This window comes from Poecilia formosa, unplaced genomic scaffold, assembly GCF_000485575.1.
Source record: "Poecilia formosa unplaced genomic scaffold, Poecilia_formosa-5.1.2 Scaffold537, whole genome shotgun sequence".
Lineage (NCBI taxonomy): Eukaryota > Metazoa > Chordata > Actinopteri > Cyprinodontiformes > Poeciliidae > Poecilia > Poecilia formosa.
Window position 1 is genome coordinate 285,346 of NW_006800476.1, and position 13,726 is coordinate 299,071.

General features: G+C 37.3%; 1 protein-coding gene and 1 long non-coding RNA gene across 9 annotated transcripts in view; one reads left to right on the forward strand and one right to left on the reverse strand.

Annotated features, from left to right (window-relative positions):
• Window positions 1–13,726, forward strand: part of LOC107834167 (uncharacterized) — a 16,254-nt gene that overhangs the window by 1,163 nt on the left and 1,365 nt on the right. Inside the window, exon 2 of the long non-coding RNA XR_001659951.1 lies at window positions 13,073–13,079. This is a non-coding gene — a long non-coding RNA (uncharacterized LOC107834167). The remainder of the gene's footprint in view (window positions 1–13,072; window positions 13,080–13,726) is intronic.
• The window catches only part of LOC103129345 (galactose-specific lectin nattectin-like), a 20,947-nt gene continuing 8,111 nt past the window's right edge, over window positions 891–13,726 (reverse strand). The window contains exons 1-8 of one of the 8 annotated variants that reach the window (XM_007540398.2): window positions 11,843–11,854; window positions 2,465–2,509; window positions 2,298–2,377; window positions 2,180–2,209; window positions 1,751–1,848; window positions 1,513–1,647; window positions 1,317–1,428; window positions 891–1,095 (exon numbers count right to left, since the gene is read on the reverse strand). In XM_007540398.2, the coding sequence (XP_007540460.1) occupies window positions 1,028–1,095; window positions 1,317–1,428; window positions 1,513–1,647; window positions 1,751–1,848; window positions 2,180–2,209; window positions 2,298–2,352 (498 nt within the window). In that variant the 5' untranslated portion in view covers window positions 2,353–2,377; window positions 2,465–2,509; window positions 11,843–11,854 and the 3' untranslated portion in view covers window positions 891–1,027. Of the gene's footprint in view, window positions 1,096–1,316; window positions 1,429–1,512; window positions 1,648–1,750; window positions 1,849–2,179; window positions 2,211–2,295; window positions 2,378–2,464; window positions 2,520–5,217; window positions 5,290–7,565; window positions 7,720–7,926; window positions 8,039–8,119; window positions 8,255–8,357; window positions 8,468–8,604; window positions 8,702–9,388; window positions 9,462–11,842; window positions 11,855–13,726 lie in introns of those variants that run through there. The other 7 variants (XM_016664988.1, XM_016664989.1, XM_016664985.1 and 4 more) reach the window with 7 other exon arrangements.

The following is a 13,726-nucleotide window of genomic DNA, read 5'->3' on the forward strand; positions in this document are numbered from 1 at the left end:
TTATTTATTTATTTATTTATTTATTTATTTATTTATTTATTTATTTATTTTTTTTGATATAACATGATTTTATTTCTTTGTGGTCCAGACATTTTGTGCATTTTTGTTGGGAAGTACCTAGGTGTATGTATTGATCATTTTTTATTTATTATTTATCTTCCAAGCAGTCTACTTTATTGAATTGGGTTTTATCTACATTTCAGCTAAGTGGATCATTCAGTTTGCAGCAGCATTTGCTGATGATGTTCCAAGATTAGAAATATCCCATACAAAACCTCTTGACATTTATTGCCAATATAGCAGCACAAATGCAACATCTTTTAATAGTTCAGAGCCTCCGTTCCCTTAAATAAATGTTTCTAGATGTTTCTAGCTGTGCCACTCTTCCAGCTGGTAAACCCTACCATCCAATGGCTTCACCCTGGGATCGGTTCTTTCTGGACACTCAGACACCTTACAATGAAATCAGTCGTTCCCATTCATACTGTGAAGCTGCGACACACCGGCGCCATCAGCTGGTGAGATCCACCCACCTTACCTGACCACCACCTGCAGGTAAGGTGGGTGGAGAGTCTTGCCCAAGGACACAACAACAGGTTGCATTAAAGAGAGAAATTAAGGTAATTTTATTTATATAGCACATTTTCAGCAACAAGGCAATACAAAGTGCTTTATGGGAATTAAAAGGAAATACTAACAATAATAAACCAAAGGAAAGAGCAAAAGAAGAAAAATAATCTAATGTTGATCTAAAGTATGCAAAGTAGGTGCTCCTGTTGAAGGTTGCTAGATAACTGTAAGCAAGTATTCTCTGCACTTTCTAAGTACGCGCTAAATTTGTAAAAGTAATGAGTTCTTGAAAGTTTAAAAGTAATAAAAACTAAATGAAATGATATGAAGAATAGAAGCAGAAAAATCTTTTGTATTTTCTATGAAGGTGCAGAAAGGCAGGTAAACAGAAACTCCTAGCATTCATCCTTCACTGGTTCTGTTTTACACATCAGGCTCTTTGGGAACCTCAGTGTGATCAGGGCTTCTTGGCGCAGACAGAAGGTTTAGGGCCACGACACGAGAAGTCATCCCAGCACTTTCCACCTAGAAGTAAGACAACAAATCAGTCATTGCAAAAACCTCAGTATCATTTTTTTGTAAAGGTTGATTAACTAAAACTTTTACAACAACAACCTATACTCCTGCTGTTAATACAATAAATGTGGATGCAGATCGACTAAAAAGTTTAAATGCACAGTTAATAATCTTTTACCCAGGAGTCATTTTATCAACTGAAAAATCACACGTGTGATATTTTCTTGTACCTGAATAGTTCATCTGTAAACAGTGCTGCATGCCTCTGGTATTATCAGGCTGTCCTCGACACCAGTTTGTGTAGCTAAATAGATTTCCATCGCTCCACAACCAAATATTATCCTGGAAGACAAAGTTCAGCAGATGACACATTTCATTCAATGTTTCACAAATTACTTCATAAATAAAGTCTACTGGTAACAATACCTCCTGTGCATTAGAGCCTCCAATCCATGTTTCTTTGGAATCACGACTTGCTGTAAATATCAGAGTCTGAATCTGGTTGTACTCATTCGAGTTGTGAACTGATGCAAGGTTTGCTCCCAAGGTCAGACAGTTTCTCTACAGATAAACACATAATGATTTGATGAAGATGTAGCTGAGCTTAATTAAGAATTGTGAAATAAAAGAGAGCAAAAGAAAATCATAGAGTCTTGGAAATCACCTCGGCTTCAGCCCAAGTCATATTATTGGCAACATACTGAAAGCAGCGATTGTTGATCAGAGTCCAGCCAAAAGGACAAGAAATAGATCCAACTTGATCTGACAATAAACAAATGGATTCAGAGTTCAGATCAAGATGTGTATGTGGCTTTAGGCTGATAGTGACATTGTTCTGTTGAATCAAAATGATTTAAAATTAAATCAAATATTAATTACAGAACACATCAACACTTGTGCAGGTCAAACCTACATGTGTGCTTTGCAAGGAGCAGTGGAGACATTTTAAGAAAAGGCTATTAAATAATCTGCAGAGAAAGCATGTGTTATGTTTAATAAGGTATACTACAGAAGATATATATATCTTAGAGTTTGGGTTTGAGCTTTCAGTCTGAGGAAATAAAAAAAACTAATAACATAAACTCCCACTGACCGTCACCAGGAGTGCCATTAATGGAGACAGCTGTGGATATTTAAAACAGGAATTAGTGTGTTTGCTTGTATTTTAGTCCCTTTACGATTCTTTATATTTAATAAATACTCATTTTTACCACTGGTCAGAGCCACCATGGAAAAGACCAGGAGGAACACAGCCAACAGCTTCATGATGGAGACGATGCAGGTTTACAATCTGAAGACGAGCAAAAATAAATCAAACATGTTAAGCAAATTCAAACAATGGCACAAAAAAAGATGATCAGAAATCTGATCAGCAGACCTGACGCAGGATGACCAGGAAAGTCAGCTCCTTCAGTCCTTACTGCTGAACCACTGGATATTTATAGGGCCTCTAATCTTGCCACATACCCAAGATGAGGAAATTAAATTCCACAGAAACGAACTAATAAATCACATCTGGTTCAACAGGAACTGAAAGTGCTGTAACTAAATCCTGCACTTTGACACTTTTATTATTTTTGGATTTTTATTTTCTGAGTTATAATCTTTAAAAATGACTAGAAAAAAAAGTCTTGAAATATTTTCACTCTTTCAGCTACCATGTGATGTCAGGAAGTGGCAGAGTTGCACCATTAGTTGTATTTTTTACACATTTATAGTTGTGTGGTTTTCACACATGAAAATCACAAAATGCAGTGATATATTTTGCATTGTACTGTCCAGACATCTGGAGGTTTTAGTACTTTGACTCAAATCAGGATCTCGTTGTTCCAAAACAAACAGATGCTGCTGCTGCTGGTCGCCCCCTGCTTTTTCAACAGGTAATATGGACTTGAGTTTTCAAGAACACTCGAGTCCATTTTACCTAAACTCTATATCCATATAGAGTTCATGGATATAGAGTCCATAAACTCTATATCTCAGTTTATGGACTTTTGACTCAATTCCCAGATATTCAAAAAAGTCAAAATGGTCCAAAATGACCTTCTTACAGTTTGATATATCCTGATCTCTTCCTCCTCTTTTCTGTTTTTTATTCTCACATTAGAAAATGTAATGAAGAAACGCTGATTCAATTAATATGGGTGATTATTGTCATCAGGAACATAACATCAATATTCTGCTCAGAGATGAAGTCATTAATGAATAGTTTTTTTTGCTGATAGTGATCTTATGTGCACACAAGGTCACAGTAAATAACACAAACGGTCATCAAGATCACTGGGCAGGACAAGCCACGGCTCCCACAGCGCCCTCTGGTGGAACTCAGGAAGAAAACACTGAGCACCAGAGGAAACCCCAGATCCCAGACACCAACAGCCAGACCGAGGCCGCTTTTTCAGGTGGTGTCGGTCCACTTCGAAACAAACTCTGCTTCGCTGTGAATACAGACTGACCTCAGTGCCAACCAACTATTCGTCTTTTTGGACTTTATGAGCCACCGTTGCTGAGTATTGTGGAAGAAATGAGCCTTTCAGATGCTGCATGTACTGAATGTAATGAAATCATGTCTGATCTTCCATTTCTGCTTCGTGATGCAGCATGTTGTGGATATGGAGGACCAAAACTGACATAACTGAAAATAAAAGCAGGAATATATTTTGTTTTTCCTCGTCCTTACATGTTTCCATCAGGAAATGTAAATAGTTTTTATATATACAAAAGTAAAAAGATGAGACGAGGAAATGACAAAAATGATTTCATTCTTTATGCCAAACAAATAAACACACCATACAGTTGTAAATGGGTCATTTCTTTCCTCCAGTTGAATGCACAGCTTTGTATTTTAGCTAATTTGTGCTCAACACATTTCACAGAGAAAATGAAACTAAAAGTTGCTGCAACATTTGATTTAAACAGCACGACTACAAGCTATAAGGAAGTGAAACTAAAAACAAGAAGAGTTACTCCTTTCACAATTTTGTTTTTATATTGTCATTTTTTCCCGTAGATAAAGGCCCATAATCTCATAGCAAAAAAGTTGGATTATAGTATTTGGTGTAGAGCGACTTCAAAGTCAGGAATTGTCTGCCGCTGTGTGGTGATAAAGGTTCAGGTAACTGTCCTTTAGTTGTGAGTTTAGTGTCCTAAACTTCTGGGAGACTTTTATCAGTCAGGTCAAACACCAGCAGATCCATCAACAGCTTTGTCTCCATCAGACCTGCTAACACTCACAGATCAAACACAGCAGACTCACAGCACGACTGGCCTCCTGTCACAACTTTAAATATCTGCAATTTTTACAACCACAGCAAATTTTAAATTTTATTTTATTTTGTAAATGTTGTCAACATTTTACATTTTATAAACCACAAGTTAGAATCTGTAATCTCTGAACGTTCTGGTGTTGTTTTTGTTATTATTGTGACATTTTTATTTTGTGCTGCTTAGAGGGAGGACTCATACTTTTGTTGTTGTCATGGTAACAATAGAGACTAATGTCTTCTGTTTTCTCCAGTTCTCTTCTATAAAAACATGGGGCCTTGTGGCTTAAGCAAAAATGTATAATGTTATGAACAATATTTTAGTCAATGAGGCTCTATTTTTAGTTTCAATGAATAATATGCATATTGTAAGTTGCTATATTATGGAATCAGTAGAATTAAGGCAATATTAAAGTTACACTAAATATTAAATGTGAACAACAAAAAGCTCAGGTTCTCATTTCCTTGAGAAATGAAACTAACTTTACTTAAAGTTACTCAGTAAGTGTGACTGTATCTTTTCTGCATTGAGCTGGTAAAAGTGAATGATTTGTAGTGACACACTTTGTCTTTGGAGATTTATTTCTCCAGACATTTATTCTGACAAGAAAATGAAAAGAACAAAAAACAAAACAACAACCACATGGCACCAAAGTCCCACACAGAGCAAAAGTATATAAAATAACTAGTATCTTATATTGTTAAATGTGAAAAGTCAGGTCAGAGCCACCATGGAAAAGACCAGGAGAAACTTCATGATGGAGACGATGCAGGTTTACAAGCTGAAGACGAGCAAAAATAAATCAAACATGTTAAGCAAATTCAAACAATGGCACAAAAAAGATGAGCAGAAATCTGATCAGCAGACCTGACGCAGAAAGATCCGTCTTCTTGGAAAGTCAGCATCTTTAACTTTTACTGTAAAATCACTGGATATTTATGGAGCTTTTGCTGTTACAACTTTCACAAGATGAGGAAATGAAATTCCACAGAAACGAACTGATAAATCACTTTTGGTTCAACAGGAACTGAAAGTGTTGCAACGAAGTCCTGCACTTTGACTGCCATATAGTATATTTCTCACTATAGTTTCTTTAGGTACATTCAACATAGGTTTCTCTCTGTTTGGTCGTCGTCTTTGTTTTAAGTGCATTTAGACAAAGTTCACAGATCAAATAATTTATTTATCTGTCCACTTCCATTTAAAAGGCAAAAACAGATAAACTGTTCATATTGAGCACAGTAAACAGCAGTTTGCCTCGTCTCAGGTCGTCCTCAGTGACTGTGGAAGAAAGAGACTAGTGAGAGAGGAAACCAGGACAACATGACCAGGCTGAAGGAGCTCCAAGCTTCAGCAGCTCAGATATGAGACTCTGCATCAGGAGCAGATCGGACAAAAGATTTGGGAGATTTTCCAAAAGGCCGATCAGTTCTGAACCTGCCACTGGTCAGTGTGTTTAATTTTTTTACCACATAAATAAAGTGCAAATGTAGCTTCACATTTCTTCCAAAACACTGAGGAGTGTAATTAGCAATCACAAAGGTGCAGGAGAGAACATATAGCTCTGATCGTGAGCATCTACATTTATTACCATGAACGCAACACAGCAAAACTTTACACTTCTGCTCATTTGTACACCATGTAGAGTGAGTGGTTCTGGTTTGCTCTCACTGAACAGTTACCCTCCCTGCTTTCTAGGTATATTTGTCAGTTGGTGGAGGAAACTCTCCTGATCGATCTGATTGGACAGATTTTCAATTCAAATCCAACCACAGCCTGCAATGGACTTGGTCTAATTTAATCAGCCAAACATTTTTTTTTTATTATTTTCTGAGTTATAATCTTTAAAATGACATGAAAAAAGTATTGAAACATTTTCACTCTTTCAGCTACCATGTGATGTCAGGATAAGTGGCAGAGTTGCACCATTTCTTGTTTTCTCACAACAAATGTGATTTTCACACATGAAAATCACAAAATGCAGTGATATATTGTGCATTGTAATGTCCAGACGTCTGGATGTTTCAGTACTTTGACTCAAATCAGGATCTCGTTGTTCCAAAACAAACGGATAAGCAGCCGTCTCTCTCCGAGCTGCTGCTGGTCGACCTGCTTCAACAGGCTAAAATAGACCTGAATTTTCAAGATCACACAACTCATCTATAGCTCTATATCAGAGCTTGTTTATGGCATTTTCACTAAATTCCCAGATATTTGAAAGAGTCAAAATAGTCCAAAATGACCTTACAGTTTGATATATCCTGATCTCTTCCTCTTGTTTTTTATTCACATTAGAAAATGTAATGAAGAAACACTGATTCAATTAATATGGGTGATTATTGTCATCAGGAACATATTCTGCTCAGACATGAAGTCAGTATGTTGTGGATATGGAGGACCAAAACTGACAACTGAAAATAAAAGCAGGAATACATTTTGTTTTTCCTCATCCTTGCATGTTATCAGGAAATGAACATAGTTTTTATATATAAAAAAAGAGACAAGGTAGAAAGGCTTGCATAAAGAGAAGGGAAAATATGTATATATAAATACACTTGAATATGCTTAATCAGGGAAAATTAAATGTATATATTTGACAAACATGTGTAAGGAAAATATATATACATATCTTCAGGAAAAATATTCACATTTATACTTTACTTTTTAATGTCAGTTTTGGTCCTCCATACATGGATCATTCAGTTGCGAAATGCCAAGCGGTGTGTTGCGGTCAATGGCAGTGGAACAGGCATTGGTCAGGTTGTTCACCTGCAGGTAAGGTGCTGGAGAGTCTTGCCCAAGGAACCAACAGTGATGGATGAGGTGAGGACTTAAACTGGCAACCAGTTGCAGGACAAACTTACCAGCTTCATGCCACAGAAAACATCTGGCTTGAGGCCTTCTTTGGGCCATTCCTCATCTGGAATGGGGTTTGGAGGATTTTCAAACTGTGGTTGGATGATGTTCCTGCCAGCATGAGTCACAACCCGAACATGTGCAGATGAAACGCCTCCCAATGTCAAAATGATTTCATTCTTTATGCCAAGTGACCCAACCTGGTCATTTTCTTCCTTCAACCCCACAACTTTGTATTTTAGCTCATTTGTGCTCAACATGTTTCACAGAGAACTCCTGACTTGCAACTTATTTATGGAAATAAAAGTTGCAACATTTGATTTAAATAGCATGACTACAAGCTACGAGGTGAAACCAAGTTTCTCATTTCACAATTTTTATTTTGTTTTTGTTGGGGGGGAAGCAGACATCCTCCACTGGATCCGTTTTAGGCCTCAGCAGGTGGCAAGTTTTTCCTGACGCAGATGGAAGGCAGCAAAGCAGAACACTTCACATCATCCCAGCACTTTTTTTCTAGGAGCAATAAAACAAAAACATCAGATCATAAAAACCACCAAGTGGCTTACCTTGTCCTGAAATATTTTTGGAAAGGTTGATCAAATAAAATCACCTCCTGTTAGTGCAGTAAATGTATATAAAGGTCAATTAAAGTTAACATGCAGAAGTTTTCCACATGAGTCCCAGCAATGAAAAAACAGATTGTGTGAAATTCTCTTTTACTTGAATAGTTCATCTGAATGCAGTGCTGAAGGGTAAGTGCATTATTAGGCTGTCCTGGACACCAGTTTGTGTAGGTCATAGGGCTTCCATCGCTCCACAACCAAATGTTTGTCTGGAAGACAATATACAGCAGACGACACGTTTCATTCAGTGTTTCACAAAATACTTAACCAAAGTGTACTGGTTGCTATACCTCCTGTCCATCAGAGCCTCCAATCCATGCTTCTTTGGACTTTCGAGTTGCCGTAAATATCAGAGTCTGAAGCTGATCGTTATCCTCCTGGCTGTGAACTGAAGCAAGGTTTGCCTCCAAGGTCAGACAGTGTTTCTACAGATAAACACATAATGATGTGAAGCAGCTTGACTTTAAGACCTGCAAATAACAGCAAAAAAAAAAAAAAAAAAAAAAATTGAGAACATCGTCAAATCACCTCAGCTGCAGCCCAAGTCTTGATATCGGCAACGTAACGGAAACAGCGATCGTTGATTGCAGTCCAGTCAGTGGGACACTCAACAGACCTCCGGAACAAATGAACTTTTTCTGACAAACAAATGCAAGGGAATAAAAACATCCACTGACCGTCACCAGGAGAGCCATCATCTGGGGCTTTAGATCTTTTAAACAGGAGTTGGTATGTTTGTCACATTATTATTTATTTATATTCAATAAATACTCACCGTCACCATGTGCCAGTGAACATTTCTCCATTATGAAGAGGAAGAACACAGCCAACAACTTCATGGTGCAGATGACGACACAATGCAGATTTGCAAGCTGAAGAAAAGTCAACACTGACCTTAGGTACAGCTTTTACTACAAGGAGAACCTTAGAGCCTCTTTTTACCAGATCACACAGGCAAGTTTGTAAAAAGATTAACAGAGGCACTGCTGCAAATTACATACAGCTTGAGTTCAAATGTAGTCAATTTATTTTATTGTTCAGAAATGACCACACTAAAAGTGAGTCTACACTGGCCCTGGGATCCTTCAAGTTGAATAATAGTTAAAACCCATTTAAATAAAATTAGACTGCTTGGGGGAGGAATAAGGAAAACATAAATACACCCAAGTGTTCCAACAAAAACACACAAATCCTGGTGAAAAAGAAAAACTCCCCTTCCACTAGTCTCAATCTTAAACAGCTTGGGACTCAGGGACAGCATAGGTCCTCATTTATAACAAGCCAGAGGGCTACAATAGAAACTCACCTTCCATAAAATATACACTTTTAAACAATAACTACCCAAAAAGAACTAAACTAAAGCTAAACTGAAACAGTAGCAGGCCAACCTACACACAAGAGATCAAGTTAAACAAGCATATTAAGCAACCAGATAATCATGAGAAAAGGCCCCCTGCCTTCTCGAAAGTGAAACCAGTAAAGGTGCTCCTGACATCACTCTCTAAAGTTTGTTCCCTAAATCAATCAGTGGCAAAATCAGAAACAAAGTCTAAACCCACCTCAAGATCAATGTTACACATACCTCTGTATGAACCATCAGCCTGGGATGTGAGCTCCTCAGCCATCAACCTGCTTTTAAATGTAAATGCTGATTACCTGTCTCCCTAACAAGCCAGCTGCGCTCAGTCACAGCGTCTCCCATATATGGGCAAGAGGAAGAGTGCGCAGCAGCCTACTTCTGGGACAAGATGCCCCGGCTCCAAAACAAAACATACATGTTAAGAAAATTCAAACAATGCTGAAAAAAAAAAAAGATAAGACATTTTATCAGCAAACGTGATGCAGAATGATCTGAATTCTTAGCCAGCCAGCACCGTTAGTCCTTACCGCAGAACCACTGGCTTTTTGTAGAGGTTTTAATTTAGCTACTTTCACAAAATGATGAAATTGGATAGAAATTCCTGATTCATCAGGAACTGAAAGTGTTACAATGAAGTCCTGTACTTTGTCAAAATAGGACAAAACAAACTGATGAGCAGCCATCTCAGCACACAAAGCAAATTCTCCAGAGTTAAGATTTCAGAGTTAGAGTACAGTGTTGATACTTCAGTGTTGTTTTAACCATAAATTACTCACTAAAAGTGTGATGACCAGCAGTACCAGATTCATTTTTGAGGTGTGGGGTCCATTCGGGTGTTTTGTCACCTCTGTTGCACATTTTGAATGTTAAGTTGACATGAGGACACTTGTCAATCAATCCAGAGGGTTTGTCCCAATTTGTCCCAAAGTAAACGCCTCTTACCTGGAGGACAAAGTTGTTGGCTCTGCCATGCTCTGGGGTCTGGCTACTGATTTGCTGATTGCTTGTTATTAAATGAGCAGTGATCAAAGTGATTTGTGGAAAATAATTGGAAAAATTGTTACAAGTTGTCAGTGGGGAACATGGACAAGACATGCTTTATTTAAGCATTTCTATATATTTATAGACTTTATTCCATTTTCAAAACTGGAGTCTGGAAATAGATAAATTAGATAAATGCCTAGAGCCGACCTAAGAAAAGCTAAATACAGTGATTTAAAGTTATTAAAGCCATATGTCCGTATGAAGGTTTTGTTATCACTGCATCATATGTTTAAAGCTACTGTATGTAACTTTTTTGAAACCGTGGATTCCCCCTTGCTCTCTCCTGCGTCAGAAGGCAGCATAGCTCTGTTAGCATTTCATAGAGGTTTTTGCTCTACCTGTCTCAGCAGCTGCACGGCATTTATTTTTAGCTCTTTAAGGTAACAATCACCTCTTAGAGCCTTCCTTAGTTTTGCTGGTACAAATGACTCAAAGTTCTATGGAGAAATGTTGAGGGCACAGATTAAGTCCTTCAGAAGTTGTTTTCCAGTCTGGCTCTGTGCTCTTCTTTCATTTGGGAAATTATCCAGATTCACCAGATTTTTTTTCTTTTCTTTCTTTTCTTTTTTATTAAATTACAGCCAATAGTGTCACAGTGTGGCATTGTCTAAAATTACACCAGTAAAACGCAAACGGAAAGTGATAAAGTTAGCCTTCCTGTGTTTACTCTACAGATTACAGTACAGAATGGACCACTGTGCGTCATCAGTCCATCGGTTGAAAAAGATAGACGTGCATGGGGAAAAGTATAACAGAAGATATATATTTTCAAAGTAATTATGAATTTGGTGTATCACAAACATAATTATTTTAGTTAATAGGAAAGCTACAACATATTTAGCCCAACATGTTCAACTAATCCTGGACCTCTTAATCGGTTTAACTTCCTCAGATGAGGATGGGGAAATTAATAAAGTAAAAGCCTAAATGTGGAAACCCCATCATATGATAAGGGTCAAAATGATAAGGATTTATTTTTAGAGAAGTTGTAACTTTTCAGATAAACCCAGCAGCTCTTGGCGAAGCGTTTGCTCATTCTGCCAGTCAGAGGACTGACCTCAGACTTTGGTCACTAAAACTACTAAAACTAAGTCCAGTGAATTTTGGGGGTATGTCAAATTACAATGTTGACTTCAATCAAAGGAGTTAAAATGTGTTTTTATGTAGCTTTTGAGTTCAATAAGTTGAGGGCCTCTTTAGATACAAAGGTTTTAAAAATTGACTGAGGTCGGTGGTACTGTGTGTGGAGCCTGTACAGATGGGCCCTGGTCCTCGACCCAGCTCTGACGGGTTCGACTCTCGACCCGTTGATCTTTGCCACAAGTTTTCTCTTCGCTCTCATATCTCACTTTCCTGTCAATCCACTGAAAAACAAAGACAAAAAAATCCTTAACAACAAAACAAACTTGAGTCATTTGAAGTAAAGTGACAGGATTGACCAGCAAGGTGTCCCACAATGCATTTTCTGGTTTCTCCATGTCCAGGATGGCTGCAGTTGAAGTGTTTTAACTTAAGGTAAACGTTCAGAGCACCAGGGTTTTTATGGAAAATATTGTGGTTTTAAAGGCAAACATTTCTGATTTTCTATCTGCTCTTCTCTCCCCCACACCAGCTGTTGGCTAGTGGTAACGCTCAGCCTCTCCCGATTCAAACTCATCTCATTAAAGTAAGAGTTAAACAGCTAAATGTGATTGAAATATTTTCTACCTTCAACAACAACAAACATAACTTGCGTCTATAAAAGCAATGCAGCCAGTTTAGCTAGTTTTGATTTACAAGCCATAACGAGGCAGTTTATTATGATTCAGCCAAAGTAATGAAACAAACTGCTGTCTGATTTTTACTGTTAATGTACTCAGGACCAACCAACCACAGCCTGCAATGGTTTGCCTAATTTGCCAATTTTTTTCTGTTATAATCATTAAAATGACAAAAAATTAAGTCTTGAAATATATTTTTTGCTGCAGTTACTATGTGATGTCAGCAGGTGGCAGAGTTGCACCTTTTGGTATTCTATTTTTTACACATTTGTAATGGTTTAATTTAATTGCCTCTTAAAGGTATCAGATGAACCTCTGTTATCCTTTGTTGCATTTGAAAACAACACATCTGAACAGTTCTTCAATTAAAATATCAACACCTGCTTCTGCAACCCTGCCTGACATCAGATGCTACAGAACAAACTATTATTACAAGCAAATGGGACAGAGAGATAACTAAAGTAAACAGAAGTGTTGAACGTGAGCCTGAATGTTGGAGCCAAAGCAGATCAGTTAACGAAAGCTGGAAATATCATCTTACATGGATCGGTGTGAAATTAAATTAAAGCATTCCACTCAATGACTCAACAAACTCAGATGTATTTTAGAAGAAACATGTAGCAGCTCCACTTTAAATGTTAATACTGCAGCAAAGAAAGTAGCAAACTAGGAAACTTTCCCCATTTTAAAATTTTCATTAGTTTCAGTGAGATAAATTCTCTACACTCCTAGAAATGGCTGTAAATTTACGGTGGAATTCCAGCAGTAACGTACTGTTATTCCAAAATACGGTAGGATATTGTCAATTTGATGTCTTCTTCTGTTGTCACAAGACTGACGACTAGCAGTAAACTACCGCAAAATAATTGTTCAATACAGCTCTTTTCCTAGGCAAGACATTTTACTTGTATTTGCATCTTAGAGAACCGGCATTTAAAGACAATATTAAATGGAAAGAAAAAAAAATACTTTCCATAATAAATCTTTTAGGAAATGAATCGAAATCTACAGAGCATAATTAAAAGTGTTAGATTACAATAGGCCTTCGCAGCGCTTCGCTGCTCGGGCCTTATTACTAGTGTTGGTGTTGTATGTTAACAATATAATAATAATTAAACACTTGTTTAGTCAAATTCAAAGATAGGTTTGTCAGTTTCCCTAAAGAGATGGTGTTTGATAGAGAGTTGCTCCCACAATCGCAACATATCTGTGACTTCACGTGTTTGCCCTGGAGACAGCAGTATGGCGTCTTGTCTGGATCTTATCATAACAAAGTAGTTCCCCAAAGCTATTAAAACATGCTCTTTTTGTTCTTTCTTTAATGTATTTATGTAATGTAATGGTGATGTATTGTCTCAATGTTTGTAACTCCCTGGCGGACATTATACCACACTGTATGCTGCGTTTATACTGTTATATATTCTGTATCTCAATAAAGATCAATTAAAGAAAAAAAAGGTAAGTTCCATGTTAAGACCATCATGTTTTTGTTTTGATTATTTTTTGTGAATGCATTAACTTTCTGTTTGCGCAAGAGTATCAACTTATGCTTAACGTAAGTTTATTTGTTTGGATATCGCGGTACGACTGTTCAGTACAGGGGTCTGTTATGATGACTTCAACACATTTCTTCTGACAGGTTGGTAGAAGAAATGCTGTCCAGAATGTTTCTATAAGCTGATTAATTTCTAAAATCCATAATGTCTGAGTTGTGTTCATGGTAATTATTTCTG